Here is a 23,897-nt window from a genome sequence, read left to right as displayed (position 1 = left end):
TTTTCTCAGTATCTTTCACCTTAAGAGGGCACCTTCTTGACCTCAGCCATCTAGCAGTGTCTAGTTGAACTTTACCCTCGAGTTGAGCTTTATGTACCCTCAGAGTGTGAGTCATCCCACCTTTCTCCCTCCCCACAGAGGAGCAACAGTAAGGAGCTTGCTGACCTGAAAGTGGGGGAGGTGAACACTGTCCTTGGAGTTTGCCTGCTCTCAATGCCAGCCTGAATTTCTTTCCTGGGAGGAAACCAGCTTCCACCCTCCCTGCTCTTTCCTGTGTGATCAACCACACAGATTTAGTTTGTTTAATGTGTCAAGCAGTTTATTGCTCGAGCTGCTTCAATTTTGTTCACACTGGATCCATTTTCCAGTAAGGAAACAATAAAAGTCATGGCAGTCATTTTCACCTTCTCTTTCAGCGAAGTATTGTTGTGAAGCAGTGGAGTATCCCACTGGAAAAAATAAAGGAACAATGGAATAACAGATTGGTCTTGTAAATTTTTTGTAATTTTTTTAAAATTAATCATCCAAACTCTCTTCAAAGTGAAGGTGTCTTGCTCCTATGCCTTTCTGCATTTTAGATTTTCCATAAAATGTTTCCATTTTTAGCATAAATGAAAAACTTCTGTTACAAAGTACAGGTTTTTTCCCTACTCTGCTTTGGGTGAAACAGAATGGTAATTATCAATAAGGTGAATTAGAACTAGTCCATTCCTTGGCAGTACCATTCCTTTTTGGTTTGTCCTTCTGGAAGCTTAGAGAAACCTTTTTAATTAGAAATAGGTTACTAGCTCTTAATCAACTAAAGTAAAAAATTACATTGGGGATTAGCAGACCTGATTTTTTTTTTTTAAAAAAGCATGGTTCTCATTGGATTGCTATTTCCTTTTTTCCATATCAAATTCCATGCTTGAACTGTTGAGGTATTTCTGTTAACCCAAGGGCTGGTGCATTTCTCTCTGGATACAACATCATAGGAAATGTTTTCATATATGACAATGTTTTCTGTGATAATATATGAAGGACCAGAAATTTAAGTTACAGTTCACAGTTTGGAGAAGAGTAGGGAAGGGATATAGCATGACTTCCGTGGTGTTGGGGTTTTTTAAACCTCATTTATTTCAATCCCTGAAATAAATGTCCATGTGGGACAATGGATGTTACAATTCAATCTATAAAATCTAACTTCTTAGATGGTAGGTGATGTAATGAAATAATGTGATGCCTTCTGCAGGTCCTCTGGGAGGACAGGCATTTTTTATATTGGGGAACTGCAGAGCAGTGAAGAATCTGTATTTTTCTGGACTTCCCACTTCCTCCTTTTCTCCCCAATCTCTTCACACCCTTCTCACAACATCTCTCTGAAAACACCCATTTAAGTGTCCTGTCAATTTCAATTTTTTTGGAAAGCAGGAAGAACACTGCTATGCCTCCTCGTCCTAATAGGTAAGGTTTTTATCTGGGTCAGTGTACTTTAAAAAATGCTTTAATTCATTGTAATCTTTCAACAGCAACAATATTGTCCTGTGGATGGATTATCTACCTAACTTACTATAATTCCCGGAACATTGGACTCATTTTAACGTTGGTTCTTAACAGATTATATAAACATGGCTACATCCATATTGGTAAGTTATGATTAATGTAATGCCAGTCTTTGTCTGCTGCTTTTTAACCTACCCCAGTTTGCTAAAAATTTGAAGTGAACCCAGTGTTCCTTTGTTAGAGTGATTTGAAAACATTTAGTGGTTTCAAAGCAGACTCAAGCCTTGAGTCCCTGTTCCAGCACTGTCCTTGCTTTCTAAATAAGCTGTCAGAACAGCTAATCACAGGTTGATGCATACTGGGGCTGTGATATGTAGGATTGATACTGGCTAGAACATTTTGCATCAAAATCCATTAACTTTTTATTAAAATATTTTAAACTTTTTTCAATAAAACAGGTCAGTGCAAATCACTTGGGCACTCACCCACTTACAAAAATATCTGATGCTGAGTCACAGAGAGCTGTAGCCCACAGCCTCACTGATCACACTTTTAATTTTCTCTCACTTGCTCCTCTGCCTTCCTCTGCTTCACAGAATAGCAGTGACTTCAATTCTGGACTTTTTCTGCAACTATACATCATAAGTGTAGTGAAAACTTAAAATTAAAAAATCCCACTCATGCTTGGCCTGCCAGAGACACCCTTGCAATTTATTTGCTTATTGCCTCAAGAATCTAAGAACTGTATTCCAAACCACGTTCAAATCCAGCTTTTTTGAAGAGCAAAATAAATTAAATATTTACTGGCTGCTACACTTGATCTATAGGTTTTTATTAAAATTTCTCTGTGAAACTGCCATTAAGAAAGGACAGCTGATATGACTGGCCAAATATGTGGTATTCTTTATAAATCTCATCAGTAAGTAGAACATAATGTTAATTAAATCCCATGATTTACAGCTTGGTTTCAGTTGTTCAATGTTGATTTCTTAAAAAAAAATTATGATGTACTTAACTTTCTGTGAGTGAGGTGAACAGCCTTAGGAAAAATCTAGGCTATTGCATTACCTGCTGGTCTTTTCACGGGTATTAATCCTTTTTGCTGTAAACATAACTTGTCCTAATAATTGGACCAAAATCCTTACAGCCATTTAAAATTTTTAAAAACAATCCATCAGGAATCTTTATTTCTCTGATTATGGTCTTGCACACAATGGCTTGAGACTCTAAATGTTCAAAACAGCTTTTCTAACTCTTTTGAGCTTTGCAAAGCACCTGGGTGTTTCTGAGTGACTCATGTGTCTCAGGGGCTTGGTTGTATTGTTGGGTGGTGCCTAACCCAGCGTCCCTTAGTTGAGTACTTTGTCTTCTGTGTTCTCAATCTTTGGCTTCCCTTCTGAGGGAAAACTCAAGATTACCAGTTAACTCATTTCAGATAATTTAATGCTGTATTCTCTTTGTTCACAAAATCAACAGCTTTAGGCTAATAAATGCCTTTTTTTTTTTTTTTTTAATAATTAGGTTCTTTTTCGTTCTCTGTGCTGTCTGGAAAAGTCATGGTGCGTGAAATCTATTTCATCACAGAGGACATGTCCATCAGGTACAGATTTCCAGGAGAGTCCCCCTTCTAAAGAAGTATTTTAAATACAGGTCTAAATAGCACAAATCAAAATGCAGTCTTCCAAATGAGCAGTGTATTTGTAAGTGTTAGACTGTCCCTTTTGGTCCTGGTATTTAACACTCCAACATACTTGTGAGCTCATTTGCTGCTTTACCCTTATCATTTGGAAATGAGTGCTGGATAAGATTGTACTTGTCCTTAATATTTGCCAAATAAACAGTGTGAAGAACTGTTTTTTCATTTATGTTCCTTCATCCTCCTGCTCTTAAGTCTGCAAGATTCGTGTTGGCCAAGTAGTTGGCCTTTATTTACTGGGATTCAGAATAATTTGTTTCCTGAACTGCACTCTAGCAAATAGTTTGTAGTTTGGATTCTTGCTGTCAGATTTGGAAAGCCTTGAGGAGGCAATGGGTGTGGGATTTTATATGAGTTGCAGCTAAAGCAGGAATCGTGTAATACACCGTGTGCTGTAGTGCTTTGTGCTTTCATGTTGCTTGTACACTGCCTCAGCTGCAGTTTTCTACACAAACTGCATGTAGGATGTTAGATTTATCACTCCCTCAACTTCTGTTTTATTCCAATTTATTTGATCTAGAATTCAAGATGGATTTATCATTTTTCGCTGGTGGAAAATGTACAACCCCAAGCAGAAGCAGCACGGTAGGTTTCCTGAAAAGGCTTCAAAATTTAAATTTACAGGTATCCTATAGAAACACACTTCCTTTGCACAATCACAGGCATGCAATTGCTTTGTTAATACGTACCTGAAGTACTCTGGATCCTCAGGAGGTATGGATTTTCTCACTGGTTGCAGAGCAAATGAAATGAAGAAATAAATACAGGATTCATTATTGGGGACTTGAACTCTTCTTGACACAAACCATTAATCTTAATAGTAGCCTTCATTATCTGGAGTCCAAGCATAATTGTCTCTGTATTGAAGTTGATAACTATGATGAATAGAGATGTCTTATGTTCAGCAAGTGGTACAAGGTTCTGAGTTTCAGTGAGTGTTGTGCTTTCAGTATTTTAGCTAGTGTTACGATGAGGGATATTCTTAGTATTTGACAAGCTTGTGCCTTGATGACATCTGTGGTTACAGAAGTGGAGAAGTGTGAAAAATTCATTTATTTTTCTTCCTTATCTCTGGCTGAAGATGGGTGATTAACACAGATGCAAGAGATGAATTGTATCTGCAGAAAACACAGTGAGAAAGCATGAGTAGCCTAGGGCTATGTACTTAATAATTTATAGGATTAGAATCTTGTTGAATGGGACTCAAGTCCTGCCTCTCTTGACTTTTGGAGCCATCACAGCTCCATTGCTCATTCAAGGAGGTCCAGAAATGTCAGCTGTCTACAGCTGAGTACACTAATTGAGAGGGTCATTGAACTCTGGAGGGCTTTTTTTTTCCTGTCCTTGTCTTTAGGAGTGGCTTCTGCTGGTGTGAAGCCTCTTAGACTTGTCAGCAAGCTCGTGCAGCTGTTGCTGTGTCATTACCAACTCAGCAGTGGCAGCAGTACTGCATGCAAAATCAGTAAGGTGGATGGGAGACACCACTCTGAGCAGTGATAGCAGTTTGGCAGAGCTGCTCATTTCTATTTACTGAGGCACTGCTCACCCTGTGAGGTGGTAGGGAACAATTCAAATTCTTTACACCATAAAAAATAGTTCAGAAAGTGGAACTTAGTCTTGGAGTTAATTAGATTTTTGCCAACCAAAGGTTACTGTCCAACAGATTTTCATAGGATTTTCTTCATCTGCTAGTTAAAACACATTTCTCTACTGGCTCAGAGAATGAAAAAATTATTTTAATTTAATACCTCTCCTCTGTGGTGGCATTTTTGCTTGGCAACACTGCAAGGCTTTAAGGTTTTCTGCTGGCATTGAAGGCCACGTGATTACTGGACAAATAAACTGAGTAACCACAGAAGTTAGAGGTGTCCAAGTCTGACAACAAAGTAACATGACTGAAATGCTCTTTAAGTGTTAAATTGTGCTTGAGGTTTTGTATATGCTTGAGAAATGGGAAGTGGTTTGGGAACTAAAGCTGGAGGATCATGTTGTGGATAGAGCACACCCCAATGACCTGGCTTAGGTGCCACAGCCCCATTATCAGTTTTTACATTGTGAAACAATCTGGTGGTTACTTGTACATAACCTACATAAATGCTTCTTTGAATCATTTAGTATCATAACATTCAGATTTGCTTGTCTCTTGTTCCTTTATTTTTTCTTTTCCAGAAGTGTTTTAGCCAACCAAATTGATGTGCAGAGGTCAAACCTTGTTTTTGTTGTTAGGAAAAAGAGATACTTGTCTCTTTAAATCCCCTTTAAAGAAATGAATTGGTCCATATTATTGCATTTAGTAAATGAAGTCTAATAATGCTTGCATCCAGGAATTGAAAAATTACATTTATTTGTGTACTGGATGCTACTGAGGTCTCCTGGGTGAGTAATTGTGTGTCCCAGTCTTTTTCCATGTCATTCTTTGCCTGACTCTTACTGATGCAAGTTAAGGTTGGCAACAAATGGATTTGATGGTGCTTTTATGAAAACAGGAAGGAACTGAAGCTGGCTCATTAGCTTTTCTCTGTCTCTTGTTCAAGAAAACTGTGATGTCAATATGTTCTGGAAACTTACTTTCTATATGTGTGTATTTTGATAATTATATGGAACTTTCTGGTACTTAAGGTATGTTGGGGAAAAAGAGTGGGTTGTTGTTGGGACAGTGTTGCAGAGATGTGTGATTTTGAGGAACAGGTGAGTATTTTATCAAATTGGGTGCATTTAATCAAGCAGATGTCTCTAAACCTTGGATCTTGAGTATCTGCATTTCTTCTTTTGACCCTGACCACAAATGTCTGCTCTGAGTTTTAATTTCTTGTGCCTTTGGGAAAGGCTCCTTCAGTTTGTACCCCCTGAGTTACAAACTGGGGACTGTTGTAATAACCATTGATTCTTCAGCTGCCGGAAGTCTGTTTGACTTAGAAAGACCAGATGGGGTTTTTAGAGCAGCTCAGATCTCTTGAGTCAATGTGTAATGGGCACTCTTTCAACTGGGTAATTAGGGGGAAGTGGTGCGAGCTTTTCCCTCACATTAACTGCATAATTAGGTCACACTTTCTGCTGCAAAAGTATGTCAAAGTATGTCACAATCAGCTCTCTATATGATCAGCAGATGTTAAAATAGGTTTTAAGGATAAGAGAACCAAGCTGATATCAGTTGAAATTTTAAATTTGTGAGACTGTTGACTGATTGTGCAAAAATGAGTATGATCCTGTTAGTTCTGCATATTAATGTTTTCTGTTTGTCTATAAAAGAACGCTTTTTCCCACTTCAGGCATGGTGTACCAGGGAGCTTGGCTAGAAAACCATTTGGGTTTTGAGATTCAATTGATCTCCATGATACCTGTGCTAAAAAGCAGAAATTTTCACCGAGGCTTCTGTTCTATGTATTGAGGGGGATATTTGTTTGTTTTCATACATGAGACTGAAAATCTTCATTTAGCATTTTGTGCAGTTTCTGTCTGGATTTTTTTTTTTTTTTTTTTTTTTTGGACTGTGACCTAGGGGTGAAATGCCTTTCAGATTTAATATTTTGTATGCAGCTGTCTTATTCATCAAGTTTTACTGATTTGCTTAGAATGCTGTAATTATTTTATGGAGTTTTTTAGAGCTTTTTAATATTTACTTCAGCAGCTGTTCAGTACTGTGTGGATTGGTTTTGCAAAGTGTGCATATTTGAGAAACTGTAAATATTCCAAGGCAATGTTGAAATAGAATTGGAACCTCTTTTCCTTAGATCCAAAGGCAGAAACTCGACTGTATATTATGGTGAATGACTTTGAATTTCACGTGTACAACCGCTCTGAGCTTTATGGACAACTTCAGGAACTGTTTGGCTTGGATCCCACAATAATTCCAGCAAAGACAGATGATGAGAAAGCACAAGTGAATGGGAGGCAGAGAACACACGCCAATCTTGAAAGGTAAATAATTATTCATTTTGCTATTTTGTCGATGCTTTGTTCTGCAAAGTGCTGAACTAATTGGAGAATGTTTTGTTAACATGCTCTGCAGGCCAAACGCCAAACGAGGGAAGCACAGCTGAGAGAAATTGCACTGACAAGCCTGACAGGCTGAATCTTTTCCCTTTCCTCAGACTTCCTACCAGTGATAATTAAAAAACACAGCCAAACAAACCAAGCACTCTTGTTTAATGATCAGAGACAGGCTGAAAAATCTATTTGAAATACAGTGTGGAGAGAAAGCATGTGTTGATGAGGATTATGCTGGCAGAATAATAATGGTTTTGCTCAGTAAAGTAACAGCTGCTCAAGACCTTGAACAGGCAAAATGTGAGGGTCTGTATGGTCTTGTATACAGCTACACAAACTGTCTTCTGTTGATTCCTCTTTTTGGGGTATCCCAGAAAACATGTTGTGGAAGTGTAAGGAGTTTTACATGGCTTATGTGCAGTGCAGTCAGATGTTAAATAATCAGCGTCTCTTTGGGCAGGACCACACCAGACTGATTTACTGTTGGGAGCAGAGGATATCTAATGAGACTTGAGTCCTGCCACTGCTGCTGGCCAGTTACTAAATTACAGAGAGGGCAGCTGCAGGATGCTGTGGCAGTCCTGAGTTTGAGTAAGGGCTCTGCCTCCCAGCCAGTCTCGTTGTGTTTTTATTGACAGGCACAGCAAGGATTTCTGCCTTTGAGGAGGATGTGTCTTGGGAAATGAAAAATCCCATGCCTCATCAGTAGTATTTAGAGCAGGCCAAGATCCCCTGAGGAAGATTTATTTAACTATTGCTCTGAGTAAAACAAGGCATGCTTGTTTCCTACCTGTGTCAGCACCAAGGTGTAGCTCCATGTGCTTCCTGTTGTTCTCCCAGGCTTGGGAAGCCTGGCAAGTTGTCTGCTGGCAGGTCCTTTGCAGGGGGCAACCCTCTTGGGAAGGAGTGTTCCCCAAGATCTGAGCCCTGAAGACCTCTGGAAGAAAAAATTGGTTGGTTCTTCTGCAGAAAAGGCAAAATAATAACCCTCCCCCCCCTTTTTTTTAAATTTTTTTTTAAATTTTTTTTTTTTTTAATTTTTATTTAGTGTTAAAGTAAAAACTGAATCTCAAGACCCGTCTTCTTCATGGAGATCACTTATTCCAGTCATTAAAGTCAATGTGAGCACGGTGAGTGAAAAGACCCTTACGGGGAAAATATTTATCAGTATTTGCTTAAAAATGACATTTGCCATTCGTTTTTCCTACACATTCTATTTAAAGCTTTTGTTTGCCTTCATGCTTTAAAAGTTAAAGTTACACCATGAGCATTCTCCTGACACAGTCACAAATCCTTCTGGTGCTGGTGGAAACACAGTTATGTTCTAACTTTTGGGAAATGCTCCTGCCTTAGACTTAGTAGTGATTTCCAGAGTATCACTAAGCAATTACATTGTGGGTGTTCTACAATATGGTGTTGCATTTTTGGCAGGTGTTTGGGGTTGTTTTCCTTTTTTTTTTCCCTCTGCACGGTTTAATATGGATATTTGGACACCTTCTTTAAAAGTTGGTGTTATGTCCCAAAACCACACCACCCCTCAGAAAACCCAAATAATCAACAGCAAAAAAGAAAAACGGTTATTGAGGTAATGGAAGAAAAAATTGAGAATTTAACATGTAAGGTGGTATTTTTAGATATGCACAGGTTAGGACTTTGGTCCACGTTCTTTATTTGCACATGGCTAGTTCAGCTGCATTTTTGTAGGTAAATAAATACTTAAATGCAAGAGAACAGTGTAAATAGGTATGTAAATATAAGAGATCAGTGATTACCAATGAGTTATTGGGTTTGCTTTTTGATTTTAGGGTCGCTTGGCATTTGGGAATCATTATCAGCCACAAACACTTTGCGTTAACTTTGATGATGCTTTTTTGACATACACCACAAAACCACCTTCAAGCCACCTTGATCAGTTCATGCACATCGTGAAGGGAAAACTGGAAAATGTTAGAGTCATGCTGGTTCCAAGTCCAAGATATGTTGGTCTTCAAAATGATGAGTAAGTTTGGGGTGGTTTTGTATCCATATTAATTTATTATGTATTTTAAGAATGCTAAGAAGAGAATGTTTGTTGTGCTTCAACACCTTTATTTTACTCAGTGTGTTTAGACTGTTGCCATTTTTACCACTCTAAAGGTTTTTAATTTTGGATCTTTGAACAAATCTCATTTATGGAGAAAAACACTGGTTTTCTCTGTTATTCTAGGTTTGCATTTTTGTGTGTGTGTTCTCTATTATTAAGCACAGAATAATAGAAATGTCTGGGTTGGAAAGGGTTCTTGAAGGCCATTTAGTTCAACCCCTCTACAATGAGCAGGGACATCTTCAGCCAGATGAGATTGCTCTGAGCCCCATCCAGCCTGGCCTTGAATGTTTCCAAGGATGTGGCATCCCGTGTCCAAGGTTTATTTTCCTTCTCTCAGGTACTAGAGCTGTCCCCAGGGTTTGCCAGCACTAAATTTCTATCTGAAACACAAAGTTTAAGGTGTTGACTTCTGTAAAGCTGATTCATGGTTTAGGAAATACTAAAAAATACCCCAAACTGGGCAAAAGCTGTGTCAGACTTGGTAGAGGGGAAACCATGTTATCTTTTGAAGACAGATTGCTGATCCTTTCACCTCTGTGTATTCTGCATAAGCGAAATTAGGCAGCTAGAACAAACTGAAGGTAGTCAAACACAAGCCGTAGTGCTTGCATGAAGCAATAAAATAAACTGTACATCATCTGTACCTTAATTGGCTTTTCATCAGCCAAACACTGCTGTTTGTGACATGCCTTTATGTTTGTCACAGAACATTCTGTGGCTGTGTACAGAGTCTTACTCTTCCAGCATGACGACAAAGGAAATTTCTGCAACTAATATTGAAAGCAAACAAGATTAAAACAAAATAGGATTAAGATACTCAATCTATTAGCTTTTCCTCCTGCTTCCTCTAAGTATTTGCTTTTTATGTTCTTACCATCTCAGTAGCTTCTGATGGCTGAAGGATGGCATCTGTGCACAAAATGTGCTCTAATTTACTGGGTAAATTCAAAAAATTGCCCAATTCACTGGAAATGGAGAATGTTTGACTCTTTAGAGCCTGCCCTCTTATAGTGCTTTGGCTTAAAATTTGAGCTGGGTGTTTTAACTTCCAGAAATTCCTGCAGGTAGTGAGTATATAAAAAACAGCCGAGTGACTTGATGAAATTTGTAACAGTGAGTATTCAATACAACCATCAAAATTTCACCTTGAAAACTGACATTTTGTATTACAAACACCCATCTCGATGCTTCTATCACTCTTTGCAAATGAGTCCTCTGAAATTTAAGAAAAGAAAAAAAAAATGATGCTAGGAAAAGCAGGTCAAAGCAGAAGAAGTTTGGCGGCAGCAGGCTCAGTCAAGGTGGTAGTTCAGGATAGATATTAGGAAATACTTGAAAATGGTAATGATAATCTCATTTTAATTTATGACCATTATCTAGTTTGTATTAAAGTATTTGATCTTTCTCTGCTGTCGCTACTCTCAAAGTAAACTTAGTTTCAACATTCTTGCTCTGTTGCTTTTGAAGAGTTTCTGGCAGTGCATGATATCTACATCTGCTGTCTTCCATGTTTTCCAAGGTTTCCTGCCTTTGAAAATGAGCTGTGGTAAAGTGGGCAATGTGCTCCAACAGGTCACACTCTTCAACTGTCATAGGAATTGTTGTTTTTGGTCAAGAAATGACAGTTTATGGAGGTGGCTGAGAAGCTGCAATAATGTCTTTGGCAGTAAAGCCAGAATTATTAATATGTAAATTAATGTGGGAAAGAGATTGTAATATACCAGTGTAATAGTGTTAGGAGAAGTGTTTCATCTCTTAGTTTCATCACGTAGATCCTTTTATATTGAGGGAAGTCTTATTGAGACAGAACAGCTTTTTTTTCCTGTTTTAAAATAACTAATGTTCTAATTACTGAGAGTCTTGTCCCTTTGGTGTAGAAGGCTATTTTAGTAAGAAAACAATTAGCAGGTAAAAGAACAATATAGGACAAGGAGAAAGGGACTCTTGACTGAAAGAAACACTGAAAGTAAAGCTTCAGTAGTTACTTGTGGTTTAGAATATCTGAAGAAATACCTTTGTGGCAAAGAACCTGGTATCTTCATGCTTGAGTTAACTAAACTTTTAAGTTATTTAATGTAATAGTTATAATAATGGCAAGATTAGGATCAAGGGTTTGGGGTTTTTTCTCAAGTCGTTACACAAACCCATAATCCTTAATATGTTGCATTTAAAATTACTGGAATTCATAAAGGTCAGTCTTTATCTCAAGATCTGTGGATTTTTACTCTTTATCTTTACACTCTTTCCTTGCAGACCACCAAGGCTGATGGGTGAAGGTTTTGTTGTAATGCAGTCCAATGATGTTGATATCTATTACTATATGGATGAACCAGGTACAGTCTGTTAAATACAAAGATAGATAGTTTCTTTTTTTAAATGATAGCACCATTTAAAAAAATGGTAGCACCATAGAAAAATCTTTATGCTAAGAGAGTTAATGCAATGTTTTGGAGCCAATAGAAGTATCACAGATATGCTTTTGCTCTGACTGCCCTCAAAGTATTACCTGAATCTTGAACAAAGACAACACATTTGGTAGTGGTGTGTACAGATGCAGAATAGGTGGCAATTTTGGATCATTTTTGGTCATATTTCTTGGCCTTCCACTGGAAGTCTGCATTGAATTGTCTTGGTATTTACATACTGTAGTGCTTTTAAATAAAATTGACATCAGGACATTTTGTCTTGTGCTTAAGCAAACATTTCTCATGCTGATTTGAAGCAGCTTCCTTTAATAATGTATTTATTATTTTATGTAATACAGGCCTTGTACCAGAGGAGACAGAGGAAAGTAATGATGGAGAAGCCAGCAATGAAGACAGCAAATTACAGGACCTGCCACCATGCTGGGGTTTGGACATTGTGTGTGGAAAAGGGACAGACTTCAACTATGGGCCTTGGGCTGATAGGCAGAGGTATGACCATGATTTACAGCTTTTATATTAATATCCACTATTACTGAAAAACTTTCTCAAGTTTGTGTGTGCTTTGTGTAATTGCTCAGGTTTCTAAGTTGTGTGTTTGAGAGTAGACTGAGTCTGAAAGAAGAATCCTGCTTAAAATGGTTTAAGATTAGTAAATTCACTGGTGTTTATCTTGTTGGCCTTCCAAAGTTAGGATTATTCTCATTATTAAATTAATAGATTATGTTCCCTTTTTGTAAGCAAAGTAGTTTTACTGTTTATCAAGTGTCACGTACCCAAAGGTTTAACTTGTTAATTGGTGATCTTTAGATTTATCAAACTCCTGTTAGCTAATATGGGAATAAATTGCATGTCAATGAGGAAATTTTAGGGAAGCAGAAATCTGGCTATGAAAATAGTGAGGGGGGAATAATTTATCCCTGCTTAGCATAATTAGCTGCTTGATATTATCTCCAAAGTATATATTATCTAGTTATTTTAATACAAGCTATTAGGCTAGAGTTCTATTGTTCTTCACTTGACCCTGAATGTTTTGCACATGAGCGTTTCTGGTGAGGACAATAGGGTTGTTTAGAGAGTAAAGGACTTTTAAGCAGAAGTGACATAATTAGTGCTTTGCTTCTTTTCCCCATTAATTACAGGCTGGTACTTGGCCTTCACTAATTCTCCTGTGGAACTGTTACGATTTACTGTCTCTCAGGAGTGTGAGGATGGCAGCCCAAAGAGTAGTCGTTAGATATGATAGTGCATTTAAGAGAAAATGTTGCTTCCTAGAACTCTTTACTAGAAATATGAGGTCAGTGAATCATTAATGATACTTCTAATACTCCAAAGAAAGCTTGCCCTGTAATGGAATGCTTTTTATAATCTTAACTGGCTCAGGAGAAAGCAGTTTAGTGCAGTGCGCATAGAGTTCCTAGATACATACCAGGAACACTTTTGCATCTTGCTGTGGATAGATCATGGAAGTTTGGAAACTTTCAAGCTGCTACAACAGCCAGGTGCTGGGTGCAGGAAGGAATTCCACTCTGAACTGAGACCCATGGAAGCTCTGCCGTCTGTCTCTCATCACTCTCTGCCTTTCCTGTCACATATTCCATGGCACATCCATCTATAAATCTGTAGAAATGTGGTTTCCATTCTGAGGTTCTAAAGTTCTGTATTTTCTTTATTTCTGGGCTTGATTTATGCACTAAGTGAAGAATAAAGAGATGACTTCCTACTATGCTTTTGTAGCAGATTTTATAAACCAAGGTTAAGAAGAAAAAACATGGTTTGTTTGCCTTCTGAATTAAGGTTTATGGCTTTTGTTTGAAAGCTAACTTCTTGCCATGGACACTTCTGGAGATTCCAATGAGTTGGAAGACTCCCATCATGAAGATTTTCAACCAGCATTCTTCCTTATCACATCCACTGGTTGTCTAAAGACTCAGCTAAGAGAAAGATAGTTAAGTGAACCAAGTAGATAGACAAATACACATATATTTTGTTCTTATGTGAACAAAAAACAGCTCTCTTTTCTTTTTCTTCTCCACTAGGGATTGCTTGTGGAAGTTTTTCTTCCCACCAGACTACCAAGTTATGAAAGTCTCAGAAATTGCTCAGCCTGGGAAACCAAGACAGATCCTTGCTTTTGAACTGCGGATGAATATCATTGCAGATGCCACCATTGATTTGCTTTTTACCAAGAACAGGGTAAATAATGAAACCTTATCAAGAAATTAACTATATCCACTGTGGTTGCACTGTGCTTTTTGGTTGTGGACAGTTTCACTTGTCTCAGGTGTTTATTACAGAGCTATGGGGGGTTTTTAAAAGCTGGGTGATTTTTGTCTTAGTTTTTTATAATTGTGAGCAAACCTTTCAAAGGGAAATATATTCTGAGAGGCATTATTTTAAGTTTCTTTTAAGCTTTAATGGTACATCTTAAGCCATGCCAGCTCCTACAGTCTTGGGGCTTCATGATCTGGGCATGTCATGTGCAATCTTAAATTCTGATGAAGCTCACCATGATGAGAAAACAATTTCTTCTGATACTGAATGAAGAGATGACACTGAGGGGAACAAAACTTATATGTGTAGGAATTTGGATTTTTCTTCTCTTTGTTGCTACTCTTCTAAATGGGATACAGCATCACTTCATTGTACACGTGTTTTGTTCTTTTGGGGGGGACTGAAAGGGTTAGAATTGTAGTGTTAGAAATGTATATTAGTCTGCCCTCCCAGGCCTTGGATAAGGGTATTTTATGCTGTTTCTCTAACTGGACTTAGGTCAGTATTTGCTAAGACTAAAAACGGTGTTATTTTGTATCAATGCATAATGATAGTTTATAAGTGATTTTTCTGAAGGCAAGAAAGATTTTAATCATCAGGTGCTTTAGTCCAGGTGTGGGTAATGTCAGCCAGAGGCATAAATAAACCTAGAAGTCACATTTGGACTGTTTTGCTTTCTTGCAATGCAGGAAACGAACGCTGTACATGTAAACGTTGGTGCAGGATCCTATTTGGAAATAAATATTCCCATGACAGTGGGTGAAAATGGTGAGTTAAGGCTAAGACTGATTTGTTTCCTTGCTATTTTTCCTGAACAGTTACCTTAGTTCCCATGTGTGTGAATGTCTTTTAGTGTTTCTCCTTTGTAATTTTGAGAGGTATATTCCTAAAGAAAGGAACAAAAATACTTCCTTGTACAGTTCACTGTAATGTATTAAGGCAAATGTCCACCAGGATACTTCTTGGTAGTGGACTGCTGAAATCACTGGTAAAAATTGTTTAAATATTAGTGTAATTCTTGTGTCTGAATGATCATTTGGTAACTTTTGTTTGCCAGGCTATTCACCTACAATTAAAGGGCAGCTCCTCCACGTGGATGCCACCAGCAGCATGCAGTACAGGACCCTACTGGAAGCAGAAATGCTGGCTGTAAGTGTGCATTAATGAGCACAAAGCTTCAGGCTCTAGAGGATTTTTAATAAAGAACATATTTATTTTTCTGTGGAGCAGTTTTTAGTTTCTTAATGTAGGAAAATGCCTTTTTAATGTGTTTTGCAAGACCTTAACATACAAGGAATTTATATATACACGAACATAATTGTGCATGTCTGTAACCTTTAGTGACTTAGAAAGCACTAACTTGGTGTATAAATTATGTATTTACAAATGTTGCCCTCATTTATTATGTAGCCACGTGTTCATAGAGGCTTTGCCTTAAAAAATGTTCGACTCACTAGCTCTGCTAAAGGATGTGTGTACACAAGTACTTAAGAGCACTCAAGTGTGCATGAACTACTTGAGACAGATTTAATACTGCATTATTCTTTTGTTTGCCTAATATTCCAATTCTGCAGTATTATAATTGTGTAGATTACCCTTCTTATTGGTTTTTTAAATGATCTTATTTGAGTGAAATTTTTAATGTTTGAATTTAAGCAATATATCAGTGGTTGAAAAATACTCTGTTCTGGGGGATTTTCTTTTGGTGTGTTGTGAACAATGATGCTTTTGATGAAAACTTGGCTTTTGAATTGCTTTGTACATCTGCAGCAGCAGATGTATCTGAAACTCCTAGTGTACCTTTCCAAATAAATGAGTACACTAACACTTGACCTTCTAATATAGAAGGAGAGACAGAGATTAAATTATTAAGGAACTGGAAGAACCTTCTGTTCATCCCAGCAGGAAAACAGTTTTAATTATTCAGCAGGGTACATATGTGAAAACTGCTGAGAGACAGGGTTGGGCATTGTCATCTTTTCAGGTAATCCTGATGCTTGAATTTCTTGTCTGCAGTTCCATATTAATGCCAGCTATCCCCGGATATGGAACATGCCACAGACATGGCAGTGCGAGCTGGAGGTTTATAAAGCAACCTATCATTTCATCTTTGCTCAGAAGAGCTTCTTTACAGGTAACCTCTTTGCTAGATAAGTTACATGTCAAATTAAATATTATTTCTTTGGGGTTTCTTTTTGAACTTTGCTGAATTGTGCAAGGTCACATTCTCTGATTTCATGTGTTTAAGGCAACAATTTTTTTCTGAGGACAAAGTTCCTGATGCCTATAGAATGTCCAGCTACATGATATTCTTACATTTGAGTAGAAATACAAAGAATTTAATTTTCTAATCCCTAAATAAACTTGATTTGCAGTTAAGTGATCCTAAATTTATTTCGTACTAGAACTCTTATCGCAGCTACTGATTTGCTTAATATTTGTCACCCATGATGCTGATTTCTCTTGATATCTCTCTTTGCTTGGCTCATTTTCAACTACTTGGGCTTTGGACTGTGTCCCCATGGCTGACAGATGATGAGGAAAAATAATTTGCTCCTCAGGATTCTGGCTGTGAGGAAGAAGGCAATGCAAGGTGGTCCAGCATCACCCAACTGTTGCTGGAAGCTCCAGCTGCAGAAATGGAAAGAATACAGCCCCATCACTGCAGCGCTGCCTGGGCTAATTAGCCCTGCTGGGAAGAAGGTTTAATTAGTGCAGGCATGGTGCCATGCTAATAAAGTTATCCCCTGAGTGAGGCCAGAGCGATTGTCTGGTTAGTGCCACGGTGCTCAGTGTAACCTGCTGCTGTGGTCAGGGCAAACATTAACTTCTTCAACATGAAAATCCTAAGGAATAACTCTCCTGATAGCTGCTAACTCACCTTTTGTTACTTGGTGTGGGTCTAGATTTGATCCAAGACTGGTCCAGTGACAACGCGCCTGATATTTTTTCGTTTGTTCCGTATATGTGGAACTTCAAAGTCATGTTCCATCAGTTTGAAATGATCTGGGCAGCAAATCAACACAACTGGATTGACTGTTCCACCAAACAACAGGAGAATGGTGAGATCATTTTTTTTATTTGGAAGAAGTAGCATACGCAACAAAAATCATCAACAAAATACAGTATATATAAATGTATATAGAGAGAAAGTACTAGAATTATAAACCAAACCCTGGTGGGTAAAGAAAAGCACCAAGATATTAGAGTTATTTTTATTGTTTGCCTGCAATTTCCTTGTACTAAGTACAGTGTCTTTCTAGAAATAACAAGCTGCAGGTAGTAAATACTTTCACAGTAATTGATTACAGCAATTTATTACTGTGTACACAGTGTAGTTAAATGGTAATATTTTGTGTCATGAGTTCTTTAATATATTTTAATTATTTCTACCTGTATGTTTGATACTTTGTCTAAGAACAAAATAGGGAGTAATTTTGACAAATTTGTTTGTTTGTTTTTCCTCTTCCCTCCCAGTTTATCTAGCAGCCTGTGGAGAAACCCTGAACATTGTTTTTTCTCTGCCTTTCACTGACTTTGTTCCAACCACATGCAATACTAGATTCTCCTTAAGGGTAAGATCTTTTGTCTTGTAAATGTGAGACAGCTTCCCTTACCTTCTTGAATCAGGAAATTTTGAATTAACTCTTTCCTGAATGAAAAATAGTCTTTTTCCCTTCCAGTTCATAGAGCTTTTCTTGAAGTAACACAGAGGTAAATGGTTTCAATTTGCTTGTGTGAAGCATTTAATCATAGGCTGTTTTTATTCATATATACACATATTCATTAAAATATTTCTGAAAAATACAAATATGCATATGCTTCACACATATATATAGATACACATTTAGTATGTATATTTATTATATATACTTTAATTGAGTGTATGTGTTTTATCACTTGGAATTCTGTTCCCCTTTATTTATGAAAAGTGAAATTCTAATGTATGTTCAAAGATCAAATCAAATACTGTACTGGCTACCCCCAAACCATTTTGGAAAGTCATCTTCCAGATTTTTAAGAGATTCTGTAGCATAAATAGTGATCACAAAGTATTTTAACAAATGCAGATAATTCTTTGAATTACTGTACTTTTTATCTTCCTTAAAATAGAAGCTATCTACTGCTGCTAAAAATAAAAACCTAGTTGATGGTGATGTTGCTAATTTGGTATAATTTGATAGCAAAGAAATCAATCTTTTATAGGTTTCTTTTTTTTAAAGTGTGATTTAGTTGAGTTGTGGAGTAAGCTTCGTTTAGTTATTTAATTTCAACAGTATCATTTGAACAGCAGAAGAGCAGGGATCACTAAAAGCTGTCCAGTGTTTTAAAGATTGCTTTGGTTTTTGCAAGTTATTGGACTTGTAAGCACTGAGAACTGTAGAGCTCTTGGGATTGTACTAAAACTTGGTGGGAAACAGATTTTTTGTCTCATTTTGCCTGTAAAATGAAAATGGTGGCATATACCAACATGAAAATAGCATGAGCATTCTGCATAAAGCACATGTAAATTAAATTTCCTGTTGCTGATGTTTGATTTTTAGGGAGAAGATGTTGATCTTCATTTGTATCTGCCCGACTGCCATCCTAGTAAATATTCCCTTTTTATGCTGGTAAAAGATTGCCAGCCCAATAAAATAAATGCTGAGTCTTGTATTTCTGCGGAATGTCAGAGTGGTCAGAAAACAGGCAAGCCCAAATGGAGGAACATTACTCAAGAAGAGTGAGTTTTACTGAGATATTTAGATATATACTTACATCTTTTTGTTAACTCCTCTTATTTATTTATTTATTTCGTTTATGATTCATGAACTTTGATGTTGCTTTAAAGATGTTTCAAGGAAGTATTGTGCTTGAAATAAAAGGTGCTGTTTCCTTTTGAAAGGGCTGGATGGGTTGAATGCTGGACGGTCCCAAGTGTTGTGTTTACAATTGACTACTCCTGGCACCCAATTTATCCTCAGAAGGCAGATGAGCAGTTAAAGCAATCCTGTAAGTGTCACTATCTTCTTGTTAGCATGGTTCATTTGGGAAGCTACTGGGAATTTGGATTACACTGCTTCCATCTGCAGAGATGAACATGGAACTGAATTGCTGTTTTATGTCTCAAGGGAATGTGTTGATCATTAGAATGGACTGGGATTGATTTAAAACATGACAACATTCCATGCTGCTACATTTCAGGATGTGTCCCAGTTCCTTCTGTAAAAAAGAGGATACTGTCTGCAGTTGACTTCTCCTTGTCCTTAACAAAGTGGATTTCTTAAATGGGTTGTTGCACAAGATAAAATATCACTTGGTATAATAACCATCAGTATATTAAATAGGAAGCACAATATTTTTGGCCATATAATGTTCCTTAGCTTTTCTAAGTTTGTTTTGTTTTGGATGTTGTGATCTCATCTTATGGTTTAAATGTTTGAATACATTTTATATGAGATGTAATAAAATTGTCTTCCTTTTATGGATAGCAAACTGAGATTTCATTGTTCACTGTTAAAGTGAACCATCAGAAATGAGTGTTGGACTGGTCAGTCAAATTCTAATATCTAAGAATTTATTTTAACTTAACTGTCTAAATATTTCTAGAAAACAAATATCTTATAAGTATATGCTTGCAAAAAAAAAGTTATAAACACAGAGATCAAAGTGAGTTGATTTAAATGCAGAGGGAGGTATGCAGGAAGTTATGAGGTTACATAAAACTCCTTCAGGTTGAGATTCTAGAAGCAGAACTGATGGAGGAGAGATGATAGAAGAATAATGAGGGCTAATTTGAAAGGCCACAATCAGCAGGTGTTAGAAGGCACCTGGATGGCATTTTTAGGGTGTGAGTTCCAACAATTCCCATCTAAAAGAGCTCTAATTTGGGAGGATGAAGCAGAAAAGGTGAGATTGATTTTGCAGATGCTCATTAGGTGCTCTTGTGAGACTGTCGAATGTGCATTCCTCACTTTCTGAGAACACTTCCTCGTAATCCTAGCAATTGAAACCTGCATTCACGAGTTTGTACATACACAAGTAATTTACCTGCAGCTTCCTCCAGTGATTAATTCTGCAGCCCACCTCACTCCTACTCTGTGGTGCTGATGGAATCCATTTGCTGCAACGTCTGTGTTTTATTTTGAGTCAGTCCATAAAACTCTGAGAAATACAAAAGATGTAGTTTCCCTAAAAAGTGGTTGTCTCACTGCAGCATTTGGCTGATATATAACTCATAAGATGGTGCAAGCACTGAGCAAGAACCATAGATGATAATGGGGAGTTCAAGCCTCAAAGGTTTCTGGCTGCAGGCATCTCTAGTTCTGTACGTGCCAGTTTTTCCTGCTAAACTGGCACCTCCAGCTGGAGCATCAGTTTTTGATGGTTTTTCCCACAGAGTTCTCTACTCCTCAGAAATCAATTCACATCCCCAAAACACTTCCAGTTACTCGCTACATTCTCATTGGCTTTCCTCACTTAAGAAAGACAGTTTTTGGGCTCTCTTGTTCCTAACTCCAACTAAATAGAAGGGATATGAAATAAGATTTGAGTTTCCAAACTGTTTTGTGACTAGAGTAATTGAGTTGTTGGAGACAAAATTTTGGCCTACAGAGCTATGAGTTCAGAATAGGTTTCTAGTACAACTTTGCGCTTTGCATGTTTATTCTTTCTTGTTTATCCTGCTGTAGCTGTGTGGTTGTGGGAAATCTGCTCCCCTGGAATGAAAGCATGTCTCTGTTTAACTTCAAAAGCAAGATAAATACCCTGAATACTTCTTTTTTAAGAACTTGAAGGATTGATTTTTCTCTTGCATAATTAACATTGACTAAAATATTCAATATTTTCTTGTCTTCCCATGGTTACTAGAGATGAAAAACCAGTTCTGTAGCATGGACACGCTAACGTAGTTATACAAGTTAGGTGCCAAAAGTTGTATATTTAATAAAAGTTCCTGTTTGCTGAACTTTGTCCAACAGCAGCCTAAGTTGTAATCAGAATGTGTTTTCTACTCTTACTTTGCTCCCAAGTGTCAGAAATGGAAGAAACAATGTTGTCTGTGCTGAGGCCGTCGCAGAAAGCCACGGACAGTGTGATTTCATCTCCCACAGCTTCCACACGCCTTCCCCTGGACCCCTCGGAGCTGCCCCCAGACAAGCTCCACGTGGAGCTGGAGCTCTCCCCAGATTCCCAGATAACCCTGTATGGACCTTTGCTCAAAGCCTTTCTCTCCATAAAGGTAGGCAGAGAGGCACGGTTTGTAAAATGTATGGGTGGCCACTTGTAGGAAAGGGAAGTAATTAGTTTTGAAATGGGAAATTTGAATTCTGAAGAATGTGAATTTGGATGAAAATTTTTGGTAGGCACTAGTTCTAGTTCAGAATGGCTTTGGTGATCTGGTGTAGCTGGGATGAATTTTGTCACGGGCTTGTGAGAAGACTTCTTACATATATACACACACACACACCCATATCGGCATAATTTTTCCCTCAAGAAATACTGCATGTTCTGGACAGATGCAGTAAACTACTACTTTCAGTTTTCCACTAGTAAAATAAAAACTATTCCATGATTGGGACTAGGGCTTACCTAAACTCCAGTTTTTATGCAAAGTTACACCAGAACCCATGCTTTTGGTGCATTCTAAGTTCTGCAGTGTGTTGTTTTTCTTAATTAGATTCCATGACATTTCTGGAGTTAAGATCATGGGGACTGGGGAAGGACATGAGAACAAGCTTAATTTAAAAAGCTTCTTCAGTAAATATTGGAGAAGGATTATGCATCTTTTTCTTGACATTAATCTATTATGCTTTAGAATGTGTGTTTGGGTTTTTTTTGCTCTTTGCTTCCATGACTGATTTTTTAGGGTATTCAATCCCTTTACATCTCACTCACCCTCCCTTGTGGTGACAAAAGCCAAGGCAGTTGAATGTTGTGTGAGTTCTGTTTGACGAGCAGCAAAGTGCTTAGGTTTTGGTTGATATTTGTGCTTGTGTTTTTGTGCGTGTGTGTGGTTTTGGGGTTTCTTTGGTGGGTTTTCTGTTTGCTTGTTTTTCTCTGAACATCTGTTTCAACCTGTGCAGATCTAGACTAAGGTAATGCTTCTGGAGGCTGGCATTTTGGAGCAGAGGTTGAGGAGTTTTCTGAGACATGTGATCAATATCAGGACTCACTGAAACAGTCATTTTCATGAATTCCTATAAGGTATAGCGTGTAAGCAAGGAATAGCAGAAAATACTGTTTTGTAGAGCATAGGACTTGCAAATGGGCTCATTATTTTTTCATGTTGTCAATAAAATAAATAGCATTAGAATTAGGCCAGTACTGCATCTTGAAGACTTGATTTCTCCTGGTACAGAGCAAATGAACACATGTTTGAATTGTTGATTGAACCGTCTTTTTGAAGCCCATAAGTTCATGAGGGAGTTCTGGCTTTTCAAGCAAAGCAGCACCTTTTCAGTGCTTTTTGTCTCTGGAGGTAAATGCAAACAGTGCTACATTAGATCCCTGATTCTATAATGATTTCATTTTTAGGTGCAGATTTCTCAGATGAAATTTAGCTTTTCTATTCTAATTCTCAGGAGAGATTTTAGATTAATAGTTTGTTTATGAAAATGTGCATTTACTGCTCTTTTTAGCATTTTTGTGACTCTGATTAGAACTTTCTGTCCAGCTGTGCTGGGACTATCTCTTGAAAGATTTCTAGGAGGGTTTTTTGTGTTTGTTTTCCTGATTTGTGGTTGTTTTCAGTTTGTTTTCATTGCTGTTTTTTTAATACATGGCGTAGAGATCCCTGGACACACATTGTCCATGCAACTCTGTTAACCCTTTTTATCTTGGGAGGTAGTTTTTTGGTGTAGCACACCCTGGTAAGGGTTTACTGTCTGGAAATGAATGATTTAAAGGTCCTGGCATTCTCAGCAGGAGTTGTCAAGAGTGAGTTACTGGAGCTCCTACTACCCTCTGCTGGGTCTGCCTTATTAAAAATCCCTGGAAGAAAATTCTTCTTGAGAATTTAGCTTTTCTTTTAAGGGAGAAGATGTAATAAATTGCCAGAAACCTGATGGATTTTCTGTTTCCCAGTAGAATTTGGCAGTGTTACTTTGGCCTTAGATAATTGAAGAGGATTTGCTTAGACATGAGGTGACTTTTAGGCCCGAGCAAAAAATGTTTATGACTTCATATTTTAGAAGCATGTGTAAGACTTTTAAGCTTGCTGAAAAAAAGGTTCAGAAAGTTGGATGAGGGTGACTTCCTGTAGGATTTTTGAGTTCTTACTCTGTTATGTGCCTTTAAAAGCACAAGATCTGTTTTAAAGTGTCAGTTACAATATTTCAGAACAGTTACTTGTGTTGCATGCGTCTCAAGTACCAATACAGTGAGAATTACTGAGCTGCCTTCACTTCCTGCAAAACACAATGCCTAAGTTTGCGCATTTAAGCTATCGAGTTTTCATAAAATAAAGGTATCTATGTTCCTTCAGCTATAGGTTATAGCCGTACCACTTATTTTAGGGAGGATTAAAACCAGAAGATTTGATTTGTATTTCAGTTCATTGCCTCCACGTTTTTCAATAACAATTCTTTTTTTCATAACAATTCTTTTTCCTAGGAAAATTATTTTGGGGAAGATGACATGTACACTGATTTTGAAGAGGTTATTTCAAGCCCTGTTTTGTCCCTGTCAACATCCTCAAGCTCTGGCTGGACAGCTGTAGGAGTGGAAAATGACAAAAAAGAGAATGAAATTTCAGTCAAGCCTGTTCACCCTCTTACTTTACGTCCGTGGGATATCACTGTGCTTGTTAATTTGTACAAAGTGCATGGGAGATTGCCAGTGGTAAGTACTTTATAACCATAAAAGAATTTGCTTCATGTATTTTTAGTTATTGTTGTTGTTGTTTCATTATGTAGATCCACATTTAACTGCCTGGAATATTCAGTTGCTGTGGTGCTTACCAAAATGTGTA

General features: G+C 37.5%; 1 protein-coding gene across 7 annotated transcripts in view; it reads left to right on the top strand.

Annotated features, from left to right (window-relative positions):
• The window catches only part of BLTP1 (bridge-like lipid transfer protein family member 1), an 87,443-nt gene that overhangs the window by 9,070 nt on the left and 54,476 nt on the right, over positions 1–23,897 (top strand). For all 7 annotated transcript variants that reach the window (XM_083861056.1, XM_083861055.1, XM_083861053.1 and 4 more), the window contains exons 3-20: positions 1,509–1,625; positions 3,004–3,082; positions 3,699–3,763; positions 6,910–7,096; positions 8,214–8,295; positions 8,971–9,164; positions 11,505–11,584; positions 12,016–12,166; positions 13,714–13,870; positions 14,638–14,716; positions 15,006–15,097; positions 15,965–16,082; positions 16,855–17,010; positions 17,426–17,523; positions 18,493–18,671; positions 18,834–18,940; positions 20,959–21,167; positions 23,540–23,767. In XM_083861056.1, the coding sequence (XP_083717182.1) occupies positions 1,509–1,625; positions 3,004–3,082; positions 3,699–3,763; positions 6,910–7,096; positions 8,214–8,295; positions 8,971–9,164; positions 11,505–11,584; positions 12,016–12,166; positions 13,714–13,870; positions 14,638–14,716; positions 15,006–15,097; positions 15,965–16,082; positions 16,855–17,010; positions 17,426–17,523; positions 18,493–18,671; positions 18,834–18,940; positions 20,959–21,167; positions 23,540–23,767 (2,378 nt within the window). The remainder of the gene's footprint in view (positions 1–1,508; positions 1,626–3,003; positions 3,083–3,698; positions 3,764–6,909; positions 7,097–8,213; positions 8,296–8,970; positions 9,165–11,504; positions 11,585–12,015; positions 12,167–13,713; positions 13,871–14,637; positions 14,717–15,005; positions 15,098–15,964; positions 16,083–16,854; positions 17,011–17,425; positions 17,524–18,492; positions 18,672–18,833; positions 18,941–20,958; positions 21,168–23,539; positions 23,768–23,897) is intronic.

This window comes from Zosterops lateralis (assembly GCF_965231275.1).
Source record: "Zosterops lateralis genome assembly, chromosome: 5".
NCBI lineage: Eukaryota > Metazoa > Chordata > Aves > Passeriformes > Zosteropidae > Zosterops > Zosterops lateralis.
This window is presented reverse-complemented; position numbering and strand designations above follow the sequence as displayed.